This window comes from Zonotrichia albicollis, chromosome 27 (assembly GCF_047830755.1).
Source record: "Zonotrichia albicollis isolate bZonAlb1 chromosome 27, bZonAlb1.hap1, whole genome shotgun sequence".
Classification (NCBI taxonomy): domain Eukaryota; kingdom Metazoa; phylum Chordata; class Aves; order Passeriformes; family Passerellidae; genus Zonotrichia; species Zonotrichia albicollis.
In genome coordinates, this window is record NC_133845.1 from 420,915 (window position 1) to 432,561 (window position 11,647).

Below are 11,647 nucleotides of genomic sequence, written 5' to 3' on the forward strand. Positions count from 1 at the left end.
GGCTGGGAGGGCTCCCCTCCTCCCTCCCCAGCCTTCTGCAGGCGCTGCTCGTGTGTGTGTGCTTGTCCCTGCCTGCAGTGGCAGATTTTGTGCGAGATCCAGGAAAGCAGAGCCATGCATTGCTCCTGTAAACACTGAGATGCTGTTTCCACCCATCAGAGCAGCACTTAGGTGGAGATGACAATGGAGCTCGTGCAGCCCTAATCACACACTTTGATTGAAATAGGAGTACGGGGGGAAAATGGAAATCAGATGTCTGGAGCCAGGCTCTCATGGGGATGGGAAGCTGCAGCCTCAGAGCCATTCTGGGCACTGCCATGAGCTCGGGGGTGCCTCTTTGGGCTGACCTAATCGTGGCCTTCTAGTGCCTGAAGGGAGCCTGTTTAGAGTTTCTGCTATTTACAGCCTGTGACAGGACATGAGACAAAGGCTTTACACTGACAGAGTAGATCAAGTATTAGGAAAAAATCCTTCCCTGTGAGGGTGGCAGGCCCTGGCACAGAGTGCCCAGAGAGGCTGTGGCTGCCCCTGGATCCCTGGCAATGCCCAAGGCCAGGCTGGATGGGGCTTGGGGCAGCCTGGGACAGTGGAAGGTGTCTCTGCCACCTCTTTGCCACGTTCATCTTTCTAGCTGAGTTCCTTTTTCCGCCTGATATGCTCAGCAGAGGGTTTGGCAGCGGCAGGCCTGACTCGGTGAGGGCGTTTGTAAAGCAAACACACCTTGGATCCACACTCACACCGCTCGCTCGTTTGGCGATGGTGCCGCAGCTCCTCTGCTCACTTCTAACGGTGGATCCTTAAAAAAGCAAAGGCCAATTACACAGATTTGGAGCCGGTAATGAGCCTAAAACCGTTTGATCATTTCGGCTCCAGCTGGGCGAGTGGGAGGAGGACGAGATGCTGCGGGACGCGCCGTGCTGAAGCGCGGGGCTCTGCTGCCTCTGTGCGGCGGGGATGGCGAGGAGCGGCGCCCGCCGGTCCCTGTCCCTGTCCCTGTCCCTGTCCCCGTCCCCGTCCCTGTCCCCGTCCCCTCCGGGCGGCTCCGGAGCGATTACTGTGGGGAAAAGCTGGGGTCCCACCATGCACCAGCTCCTGCTTGTGAGCACTCCCAGGAGATCATCACCTCGGACTACACCGAGCAGAACTGCCGGGAGCTGGGAGTGGAAAGCAGGAGTCTTCCACTGGGAGCCAGTGGTGAAGTATGCCTGTGAGCTGGAAGGGGACAGTGAGGCTGGTGTCCTACTGCCCTCACCAGCCAGGCACAGGCAGGAGCCCGCAGGCACAGATGCTACATATCCACAGAACGAGTCTTCATCTATTCACTTTTGCATTTTCTTGCCAGGGAGAGGTGGGCTGAGAAGCAGGAGAAACTGAGGAAGGTGAAGCAAAAAAACCTCCAAACTCCCGGAATAAGTACACCACCCCCATCTTCTATATAGTTGAAACTGGCAAGTGAGTTAGATGAAATCTCAGCAATATTTCCAAATGCCTGCTCATTAAGAGTGAAAACAGGCAGCCAAAGAATGGGCTTTTCCTCCCAAAGCAAAAGTTTTCTGGTTTTGCACTTTGCTCCTCTGAAGTGCAAAAAGGGCACAAAACAGTGGCACAAACAAGCACACCAGGACTCCAGGAGCGTCTCTGAAGCACCTGATGGGGCTCCTGTTCTCTCACTGGGTATTTTTCAAGCCTGGGCTGGGAGAGGCCGTTCCAGGCAATGCCTGAGCCCATCAGCTCCTTCCTGCCTCTGGCCAGGGCCGTGGCACGTGGAATGAGCCACGATGGCCACAATGGCCACGATGGCCACAATGGCACATGGAACGAGCCAGGATGGTTAGGATGGGCAGGATGGCATGTGGAATGAGCCACAATGGCCAGGATGGTCACGATGGCACGTGGAAGGAGCCATGATGGCACGGGCATCACCTGCCCCCAGCCAGGCCCGAGGGGACCCAGGCAGGGAAAACGGGCAGAGCGAGGTAAACGGGGCTCCAGGGAAATTAAGGCAAAGTGGAAGTCCTGGCAAAGCGAGGTAATAATTCCCTTTCTGAACGAGTGACTGTTTGGAATTTAACCAGGCAAACGCGATTAAACCAAATGGATATAAATTCTAGGTGCGGCGGTGAGTAATGAAGTGGAGAAAATGAACAGCACCCAATTAACAAGGAAATCGGATCTGCTGCAACGCGAGGGGATCTAATGAAAAATGAAGGCTCAACTGCCCCTCTCAAAATGTTTCCAGATGGAGAACGCCCGTTTCACATCCAGCATCTTCTGGGATGCCCAGGGGGCTGCAGCGCCTGGGGAGAGCCGAGGCTGCCTCCCGGAGTCCTTGGAGAAGTGAAATCCCCGGGAAGGCCGTGCGGGCACAGCCCGGCGGCTCCAGGGGACCGAGCCCGGGAGGAGCACCGGGAGGAGCCGCCGGGTTACCGCGTCCCACCGCAACCCCCCGGGCTCTGCCCCGCTCCGCAAACCCATCCGCGGGTTTAGCCCGCATCCCGGCGTTTCCCGGCCGATCACACCGTTCCGTTCAACGGCAGCGTGCCATAACGGGGAGACTAACCCGACAAACCCCGGCACGGGCGGCCGGGCGGGACCGGGGCGCAGCTCGTGACCGGGACGCGCTGTCGCGACAGCGGGGCAGCCGCACGTGCAGCATCAACGACTGTCCCGCGGCAAGCGGGGCTCATTGCTTATTATTCGTTAATTACAAGGGATTCCCGGGGCCCATCCCGCCCGGGTCCTGCGCCCACAGCAGCCGCCGAACCGGTGCTGCCATGGCCCCGTTCCCGCTGCCATTGCCCTGCTCCCGTTCCCCTGTTCCCGTTCCCCCGTTCCTGTTCCCATTATCCCGTTCCTGTTGCCCCGTTCCCCGCCCCGTTCCCCGCCCCGTTCCCCGCCCCGTTCCCCGCCCCGTTCCCGTGGCCCCGCCCCTGCCGGAAGGGGCGGTGCCCCCCACGCACGTGACGGTAACGTCACGCGAAGCGCCGCGCGGGGCAGGGGGGGGAGCAGCGGCTGGGGGCGCGCGCTCAGATCCCGGGGCGGCCATGGGGGCAGCGGCAGCCGAGGCGAACCGGACGCTCTTCGTGGGGAACCTGGACCCCAAAGTCACCGAGGAGCTCATCTTCGAGCTCTTCCACCAGGTACCGCCCGGCGCCCGCGCTGCGTGTACCGGGGGAGGGCGCGGCGGGGGGGCCGCGGCCGCCATGGCCGGCGGGGCTACGGCGGCCGCCGCGGGACAGGGCTCGGCGGGGCGCACGTGCGCGGCGGCGGCCGCTGCCTCCCGGTGTTTGCCTAACGCCTTCGCCCCCGGTGCCAGGCAGGGCCCGTGATCACCGTGAAGATCCCGAAGGACCGGGATGGACGGCCCAAGCAGTTCGCCTTCGTCAATTTCAAGCACGAGGAGTCGGTGCCGTACGGGCTGCGGCTGCTCAACGGGATCAAGCTGTACGGGCGGCCCATGCGCATCCAGTTCCGATCAGGTACCGGAGACAACTTCACCAGGTGTCATGGGGGACCGTGCACTGCTGTCAGCTGCCGTAGCCTGCAGCAGTCACGGGTAAATTGCAGGAGCCTCTCACCAAGGGGTCCCTCACCTGCCAGCTCTGCTTCCCTCACATCCTCCTGTCCCGGTGCTTCGACCAGAGACCTTCTGTCCCTCATGGCCAGTGTAACCCCTTGACCGAGCCTTCTCTATGGGTTTTTATTGGTAATTCCTGCAGCACCTCCAAGATCTGCTCTAAATTATCACACGAGCAGCAGAAATCGCATCTGATAGTGGTTAAATGAGGCACATTGGTTACAATATCTCTGCCCTTTTTGGTGGGAACTAAGATTGCAGTGCTTTGTTTTGGTAACTGGACCACGTGCTTTTGCAGATCACTGACAAAACTTGAGAGCCAATTCAAAATGTGTTGATTTTCTGCAAGTTCACTTCACACCTCATTTCCTTAACTGGTATTTGTGGGTCTCCTGAATTATTTGTCTCTCCGCAGGGAGCAGTCATGCAGCCCAGGATATCAATCCATCCTGTTCCCAGCTCGGAGCTCCTGGCACCAGCCTTCCTGGGATGCCTCATCCAGCATCCAACTGCAGCAGGTACGAGTGTGGCCAGCACAGGAGTGTGCAGTGGAGGCAGACATTGCATGGTTCACTGTGTTCCTGGCTACTTCCAAGGGCAGTTTGGTGTTTCCTTCCCGTGGAGGGAGCACCAGGGGGATGCAGATGCCCTGTTGTGTGTTTAAGGCTGACACTGCTGCTGTGTTTTCTTTGCAGGTATGAGAGAGTTCCAGATGGCATGGGCGCACTGGGGTACCCATCGAGCCTGCAGAGACAAGCGGTGGTACGTGCACGCTCACGGGCACAGCTGGTGGGAATACACTGCTGGAGGGCTGGAATGGCTCTTGCAGATGATGTGAAGCTCCTGGCACAGAGGGGGCCAGCTGGGAGGGCTCTGGGTGATGTAAGGGTCTGGTGTGAGCAGTGTGGGTTGGAGGAGGCTCTGAGCAGTGTAAAGGTTCTGGTGTGAGCACTGTGGGTTGGAGGCCAGCCCGGGGTTTGGTTCAGGCACTTCCCCAGGCAGTGAGCATCCCAGACCGAGCCCCCTGTCCGTGTTTCCCCTCCAGATGAACAGCGCGGCCCGGCAGCAGCCCCAGTTCGGGGGCAAGTACGGGGAGCAGTCCGGCTTTGCCCCTCCCGGCTACCCGCACTCGTTCCACGGCCTGCCCGGCTCCCCGGGGCCGCGGCGCCTGGAGGGGCCGCGCAAGGCCCGCCTGGGCGCCCACCCCTACGGCCCCGACGGGCGCCACTTCGGCCGCGAGCGCTTCGGGGACGGCGGCCCCGAGTACGGGCGCGGCAAGCGCGACGAGTACGGCTTCGAGGAGAGGGGCCACGAGGGCGAGCACCACTACCGGGGCCGCGAGGAGCACTACGAGGACAGGCACCGTGACGGCTGGAGCTACGAGCACCGCAGGGACAGCTACAGAGAGGCCAAGTGGCACTCGTCGCGCCACTGAGGGACTCGAGGGCGAAGCAAACGTGACCTGTTTCTCACTGAGAACGTGTATAAAACCCCCCTCCCCCCAGAAACTCCCCCAGTGAAGTCACCTTTTAGTGTTTGTAAAAATACCAGCAGTGCAGTCCTGCCAAACTCCGGTCTCAGTATTAAATGTGTTAACGCACACTTCAGGGCTTTTCACCGGGTAAGGAAGCCATGAAGAAACCGCCACGCTGACGCTGTGTCACAGATAAATGCTGTTAGTATTTTTTTAGGAGAAAGGAACATCTGTGTCAGATGGAAGGGTCTGGCATTTTAAGCAGAGTTGAGGTGGGACAGATGCTGCCTAACATCTGTAACATTCCTCATGTTGTTTTTTATACAGTCACAGAATCACATTTTGGTCTGGGTTGGTAGGTACATTAAAGATCACCTCACTCCAACCCCCTGCCAGAGGCAGGGACACCTTTCACCAGCCAGGCTGCTCAGAGCCCCATCCAGCCTGGCCTTGAACGCATCCAGTGATGGAGCATCCACAATTTCTATGTGTAACTTGTTAAAGTTCCTAAGCACTCTCACAGTAAAGAATCTTTTCCTAATATGTAATCCAAACCTACTCTCAATATGAACCCATTCCCTGTTGTCCATTTAAAATACAGTATTGTTTTGAAGAACATTAAAAGTCTCCCTGGGGAAAGCCCCTGGGTGAACCTCCGCCTTTGAGGCCGGGGCAGCGGAGCTGCTCCGTGGCACCGGTAACGGCAGGAGTGCCCCCGGCCATCGCGGACTACATCTCCCAGCAGCCCTTGCGGCGCCTCCACCCCTATGGAGCGTAGCCGGCAGCGCGGGGGTCGCCGGGAGCTGTAGTGCGGCGGCGATGCTGGGCGGCGGCCGCGCCGGCCTGGGCCGCCTGCGGATCTGCGCCGGGCGGTTGTGGCGGGGCCGGCGGAGGGCGGCGGCCATGGCCGGCGGCGACATGGGGCAGCGCATGGTCTGGGTGGACCTGGAGGTGCGGGGCGGCGGCGCGGGGCGGCGGGGGGCGCGGGGAAGCAGCGGACGGGACGGGGGGCGCGGGCCCCGGCCGCGCTGACGCTGCCGTTCGCCCCTGGCAGATGACGGGCCTGGACGTGGAGAAGGACCAGATCCTGGAGATGGCGTGTCTGATCACCGACTGCGACCTCAACGTGCTGGCCGAGGTGAGCCGCGCGGGCCCCGCGGGCAGTCCCGGCGATGCTGGAGCAAAGTAACGCCGGGGTCCCGGCTCCGGCCGCGCCGGGATCGCCGCTGGCACCGGGAGCGTGGAGCGCACCGGAGCGCGGGGCTGCGTCACGGTGCGCGGTGTGCCTGCAGCCGGCACTGCCCGCCTCCGCCTGCGCTCGGCACCCAACTTCCACGGGCTCCTAAACTTCTTGTGCCATTACCTTGTGCTTCCCTTCCCCGCCAGGGCCCGAACCTGATCATCAACCAGCCCGACGAGCTGCTGGAGAGCATGTCCGAGTGGTGCAAGGAGCATCACGGGAAGGTAAAAACCCTGCTCGGCCTCGGCCGCCGTGGGAGCGACGGGTGATTCCGAGAGATGAGCTGCAGCACGAGAAATGCTGAGAGATGAGCTGCAGGATGTGTAATGCTGAGAGTTTGGCTGCAGCACGAGAAATGCTGAGAGATGAGCTGCAGGACAAGTAATGCTGAGAGTTTGGCTGCAGCGCGAGTAATGCTGAGAGATGAGCTGCAGGATGAGTAATGCTGAGAGATCAGATGCAGGACGTGTAATTCTGAGAGTTCGGCTGCAGGACGTGTAAATCCTGAGTGATCATCTGCAGCACGTGTAATTCTGAGCGATTAATTCTGAGAGATCAGCGGCAGTACAGCTGCCTGAGCAGGGACAATTCCTGTGCTGAGCAGTTCGCAGCCACACAGAGGGGTTCAAAGACAGGAGACAGTGTCTCTCTTATTTTGTATTGAGGAGCCTGTGTGGAGTGTTTTGCCCAAGGTCTCACGAGTCATCTGTGGCAGGGTTCAGACTGCTCTCAGGGATCCTTAGCCTGCAGCTTCCAGCTTGCCTGAAGCAGCCTGTGCTTTGCAGCCTGGTTTCTGATAAGTTGGAAGAGTGCTGGAAGCTGCTCCCTGGTCTGGGAGCTGGAAGCATCAGCAGAGCAGCAGCAGTGAGCTCCCCTGGGAGGGCTGGAGCAGGCAGGGGGACAGAACAGCATCTGTCACTCAGGGATGTGCCTCTGGCTCACATCTCCCAAGGCAGGGGCTCAGCCTCCTTTCTCCCAGTGGGACAATTGGGGTTTGGTTCCTTGGTCCTCTCACAGAGCTGCTGGCCACCTCCTGCCTCTGTGGGAGCCCTGGTGCAGGCTGGGCTGGTTTCAAGTTCTGACAGCTCCTCCTGATGAAGTCTTGCATAAAATAATTCAGAATAATCCCAGTGGGGAAGGGGGAGGTGCAGCTTGAATGCCCGAATAAGAACAGGTGCAGGATTGGTGCAGAACAGTCCAGAGCCAGTCAAAGGCAGATTTCTCCCTGTGGACTCTGGTGCGTGTTTACAGGACTCCAGGCCTTTGCCTGTCCCCTCAGCCCTGTAGGCCTTGTGGATTTTTTAACTGAAAGCTTCACTTTTGCAGCAAGAGATTATTTTTAGTTCTTTGGGCCACCAAAGAAAGGTTCCTCTTTGCCAGCAGCAAGAGAGCAAATGGATTTTCCAGTCCCTGATGATGAATTGAAATTCAAGTTAGTTTTCAATTAAGGGCTGAAGTTTTAAGACATCCATAACCCCCCTCTCCTCCCCCTTCGGCATCTTGCTCTCCCTGGGAAGAATTAGCAAGAGTTTGAGAAATGAATATTAATTTACTGTGATGGGTGCTTCTCCCTGCCCCAGTCGAGGATTCCAGCTCAGCCTCGGCTCAGGAGTGAATTGGAGATGGAAGCATGCGTCCTTGCTGCTCCTGAGGAGCTACTTATTTTTAATTGACTAAGAGAAGAGAAGCAATTAGAATATAGATGAAAATGCTGCCACATAATGAATTTTTTAACCACCACTTGGATCTGTCAAGTAGATTTTTGCTGCACAGTCGTGGAAATATATAGCGTAGCCAGATGGAAATAAATCACTGAGAACACTTGGAGAGGATTTGACATTTAGCTATTGAAAAAAAAAAAACCAGGGAGGAACTTTTCTGATTTATAGGAATCTTGATGAAGCCTGAAGGCAGGATCCTGTTTATTTGTGTTCACTGGTAGCTGCTGCTCCCTGCTGGGGAGGTGAGTGCCTCTCCTGGAGCAGGGATGTGCAGGGATGCAGCGCTCTGCTGGCTCGAGGATGTGCAGGTGGTTCAACAACGCCTCACATCTTGGTAACTGGAAAGAGCTCTGAGCAAAGGAATCCAAAAAAGGGAAGGAAAAAGACCCAAACCACACAGGAAGGTCAGTGCTGTCAGCACTATTTACCTGCCTTGGTTTTCCTTCCCAAGCAGGAGGTCCCTGGGGAGAGCAGAGGCTGGGGGTGCCCCAGGGAGCTGAGATGCAGAGTTCAGGAGGCACCTGGGGGACCAGCAGCGCTCCAAGGGCTGACCTTTCACTGCAGAGTTAAACATTTACCTGGGAACTGGAGCGTTCCTGGCAGTGTCTGTGACAGGGTGTTTCTGATTTATGGCTTGGCTCTCTTTTGCAGTCTGGCCTTACTAAGGCGGTGAAGGAGAGTAAAATCTCGCTGCAGCAGGCAGAGTACGAGTTCCTGTCCTTCGTGCGGCAGCAGACACCCCCAGGGCTCTGTCCTCTCGCAGGTGAGGCGCCTTCTGTCTGCACATCATCCATCCATCCTGCACTCCCAGCACCCCTGGCACGTGGGGCAGGCATGGGCTCCTCTTCTGGGCTCTGTTCCTCCCTGGCTGTGCAGCCAAAGGCTGAATAAGGATCTTCCAGGTGTCCTGCTACCCAGAATTTCATATATTTAATATATTTCATATATGATCTTGGGACAGGTGCTGAGTGGAATTAATACCAATGGCCACTTTCACTTGGCAAAAAACCCAATGCTGGCACAATTCTGTGATATTTATCTGCGTGACACAAATTGTGGGAGTAGTAACAGAGGAATTACTAGAGGTATTAGTGTTAAACCCCATGTGATCCTGCAATGAAAATCTGACAAACCTTTACAATCATATTTGCTAGAAAATGGGATAAATGAGCTGCTTGTGAATGGCTTTTCTTCCCCTGTGATCTCTCCCAGCTCGCTCCGCCTGCCGCTCGTTTCCATGTTGCTCTGCTTTCTTCTGTTTGAAGAAACATCTTGTTTGTGTCTTTGTAGGTAACTCTGTTCATGCAGATAAGAAATTCCTTGACAAATACATGCCACAGTTCATGAGGCACCTTCATTACAGGATCATTGATGTGAGCACTGTCAAGGAGCTTTGCAGGTAAATGTTCCCCCAGTTAAGTGGTTTGAGAGGTACCCCTGGGGTGCCCATTTGTGCTGCTGGGGCTCTGCAGATCAAGCAGGGGAACTGGCAGGGCCGTGGCTTCTCTGGGTGTCAGTGAAACCAAGGTTCCTTCACCAAGTGTAACAAACCCACAGCAGCCACCAGGCATGCCTTTGGGTCCCAGTTTTCTTTCTAAGTGGCAGTTTTTCTGCTCGCAGGCGCTGGTATCCAGAGGAATACGAGTTTGCACCAAAGAAGGCTGCTTCTCACAGGTGAGCTCTGTGCCTCTGTCTCTGACAGCAGGGCTTGTCCTGCAGAGAACTCTGCTCTTCCTGAGCAGGATATGGGGCTCCCTGTGAATTCCAGCATCCTGGGGCTGGTGCAGGTGGAGATGGCTTCTGCATCCTGTCAGATGTTTGATTTCTCCTGTCCAAAGCCTAGATAGCGTAGGGAAAGGGATTATTAAAATCCAGAGAACCAGAAGTTTCCTCAGCCCTTCTGATTCACTCTGCTCTTCAAAGTGCATGTTTGTTAACCATGCAAACAGTCACTTGATGGGGGTTTTCTGCCCTTTTTTAGGGCAGAGGTGGTCACAGAAACACAAACATTTGAGAACTGCGAATGGGGGCTGAGAGTCCTGCTCCTGCCTATTTCCTGAGCTTGGGATGTGCCAGAGAGGTGGCAGGAAGGAGCCAGGGAGCCTCTGTGGCTCTGCTGTGATGTTCCCGTGCTGGGCAGGAGGGAGGCTCTGGTGCACACACAGGAGGAGGAGGAGGGCTGGCTGTCACAGGGGTCCTGGCTGAAGCCGTGGTTGATGGGGAGCTGCAGGGAGCTGAGCCCTGAGCGTGCCCTGGCTGGAGCTGGGCAGCTCTGGAGCCCTGGCTCTTCCCTCGGGTGGAATTGTGTCTGACAGCCAATGCTGCAGACCCTGCTGGTTTCCAGCAGCTGCGTCCCAGGCTGACATAAACTAATCAGCTGTGGGTTACTCCCTGCCACCTTGGCACCCCTGGACTTTTATTGCTTCCTGAGACAATGAGTGTTATTTTCATGTCTGACAGATGCACCTTCCTGTGCATCAGTTTGGTTTCCTGCAGCCTGGAAGTTTTCAGCGGCATTAGGATGTGGGCATAGCTGGAGATGTACCCAGGCTCTTTGAAACCCTCCTTAATTCTCTTTCAGAGCACTTGATGACATCAGGGAAAGCATCAAAGAACTCCAGTTCTACAGAGACCACATCTTCAAGAGGAAAACGGATGAGAAGAAAAGGAAACTGATTGAGAACGGGGAAAGTGACAAAGCTGCCAGCTGATTTCCCCTCCCGCCACAGCAGCCCCTAGCACACACTAGATGCGCCTCCTGGTTTTCTTTTGTTTGCCAGTCTCTTGGGAAGCTGCCCCCTGGGTTACCTTGTTTCTTACCAGCTGTTCGATGCAGACAGAAGCCTGAGTTGCTGCTGCTTTTCAGTTTGAGCGGGGAATGGGCACGCTGGGCCTCGGCAGCGCCGGGCTCGGATGTGCCAGGTAAAACACGCTGTTTGATACTCCTTTGCACCTGCTTTTGGGTGCAGTCTTTCACGACACAATAAAACAGGTCAGTTGAAAGATGGTGGTTTTGGACAGCCTTTCTTTGGTGCTCCCCATGCTGCTGCTGCTCCCTTGGGCTGTCCTGGAGCGGGAGCTGCTGGCCCATGAACCGCAGGGTGCAATGGAGCGCGGGCGTGCAGCTCCCAGGCATGTTTTTATTATGGGCATTAATAATAACGGCCATCCAGGGCTTCTCAATCCTGCTGATTGTTGGAACACCTGCTCTGCCAGCCCTGGGAATGATTGTTATTGCAGAGAGGCCGTTAAAATGGTTAATGGGGCAAATAAATGAGTCTGTGAAATGTCTCTCTCCTCTGTCACCAACTCCCAGGTAAGCTGGCAATTCCAGAGAGGTTGGGCAGGCTTGGAGCCGGGCAGAGCTGAGGGACGTCCCTGCACAGGGTTATCCACCACAGGCAGCACCTGCAGAGATGCCTGGGTGCCTCCCTGTGGGGCTGCTGGGATGTGTTGGAGCTGGGGACACACAGTTCACCCTTGTCCCAGCAGCTCCCCAGACCCACATCACAGCCACGTGCCACCAGAATTCACTTTGTCTTTCATTTCCATGTTGTTAGCTTTCCTTCCTTCCTTTGACTTCTTTCTGACCTACTTCTGCTTTTCATATTTTATTCCTTGTTAAGATGCTTTTG

The 11,647-nt window shown here is 56.6% G+C and overlaps 2 protein-coding genes across 2 annotated transcripts; both read left to right on the forward strand.

Annotated features, from left to right (window-relative positions):
• The first annotated feature begins 2,968 nt into the window (after nt 1-2,968).
• On the forward strand, nt 2,969-5,703 carry RBM7 (RNA binding motif protein 7). The gene is made up of 5 exons (XM_074559530.1): nt 2,969-3,140; nt 3,317-3,479; nt 3,993-4,095; nt 4,273-4,339; nt 4,623-5,703. The coding sequence occupies exons 1-5, from the start codon at nt 3,045-3,047 to the stop codon at nt 5,010-5,012; spliced, it is 819 nt and encodes a 272-aa protein (XP_074415631.1). The 5' UTR covers nt 2,969-3,044; the 3' UTR covers nt 5,013-5,703.
• A 129-nt stretch (nt 5,704-5,832) lies between these two features.
• On the forward strand, nt 5,833-11,015 carry REXO2 (RNA exonuclease 2). The gene is made up of 7 exons (XM_005494640.4): nt 5,833-6,002; nt 6,106-6,189; nt 6,438-6,515; nt 8,664-8,775; nt 9,303-9,411; nt 9,633-9,686; nt 10,594-11,015. The coding sequence occupies exons 1-7, from the start codon at nt 5,871-5,873 to the stop codon at nt 10,721-10,723; spliced, it is 699 nt and encodes a 232-aa protein (XP_005494697.1). The 5' UTR covers nt 5,833-5,870; the 3' UTR covers nt 10,724-11,015.
• The last annotated feature ends 632 nt before the right edge of the window (nt 11,016-11,647 follow it).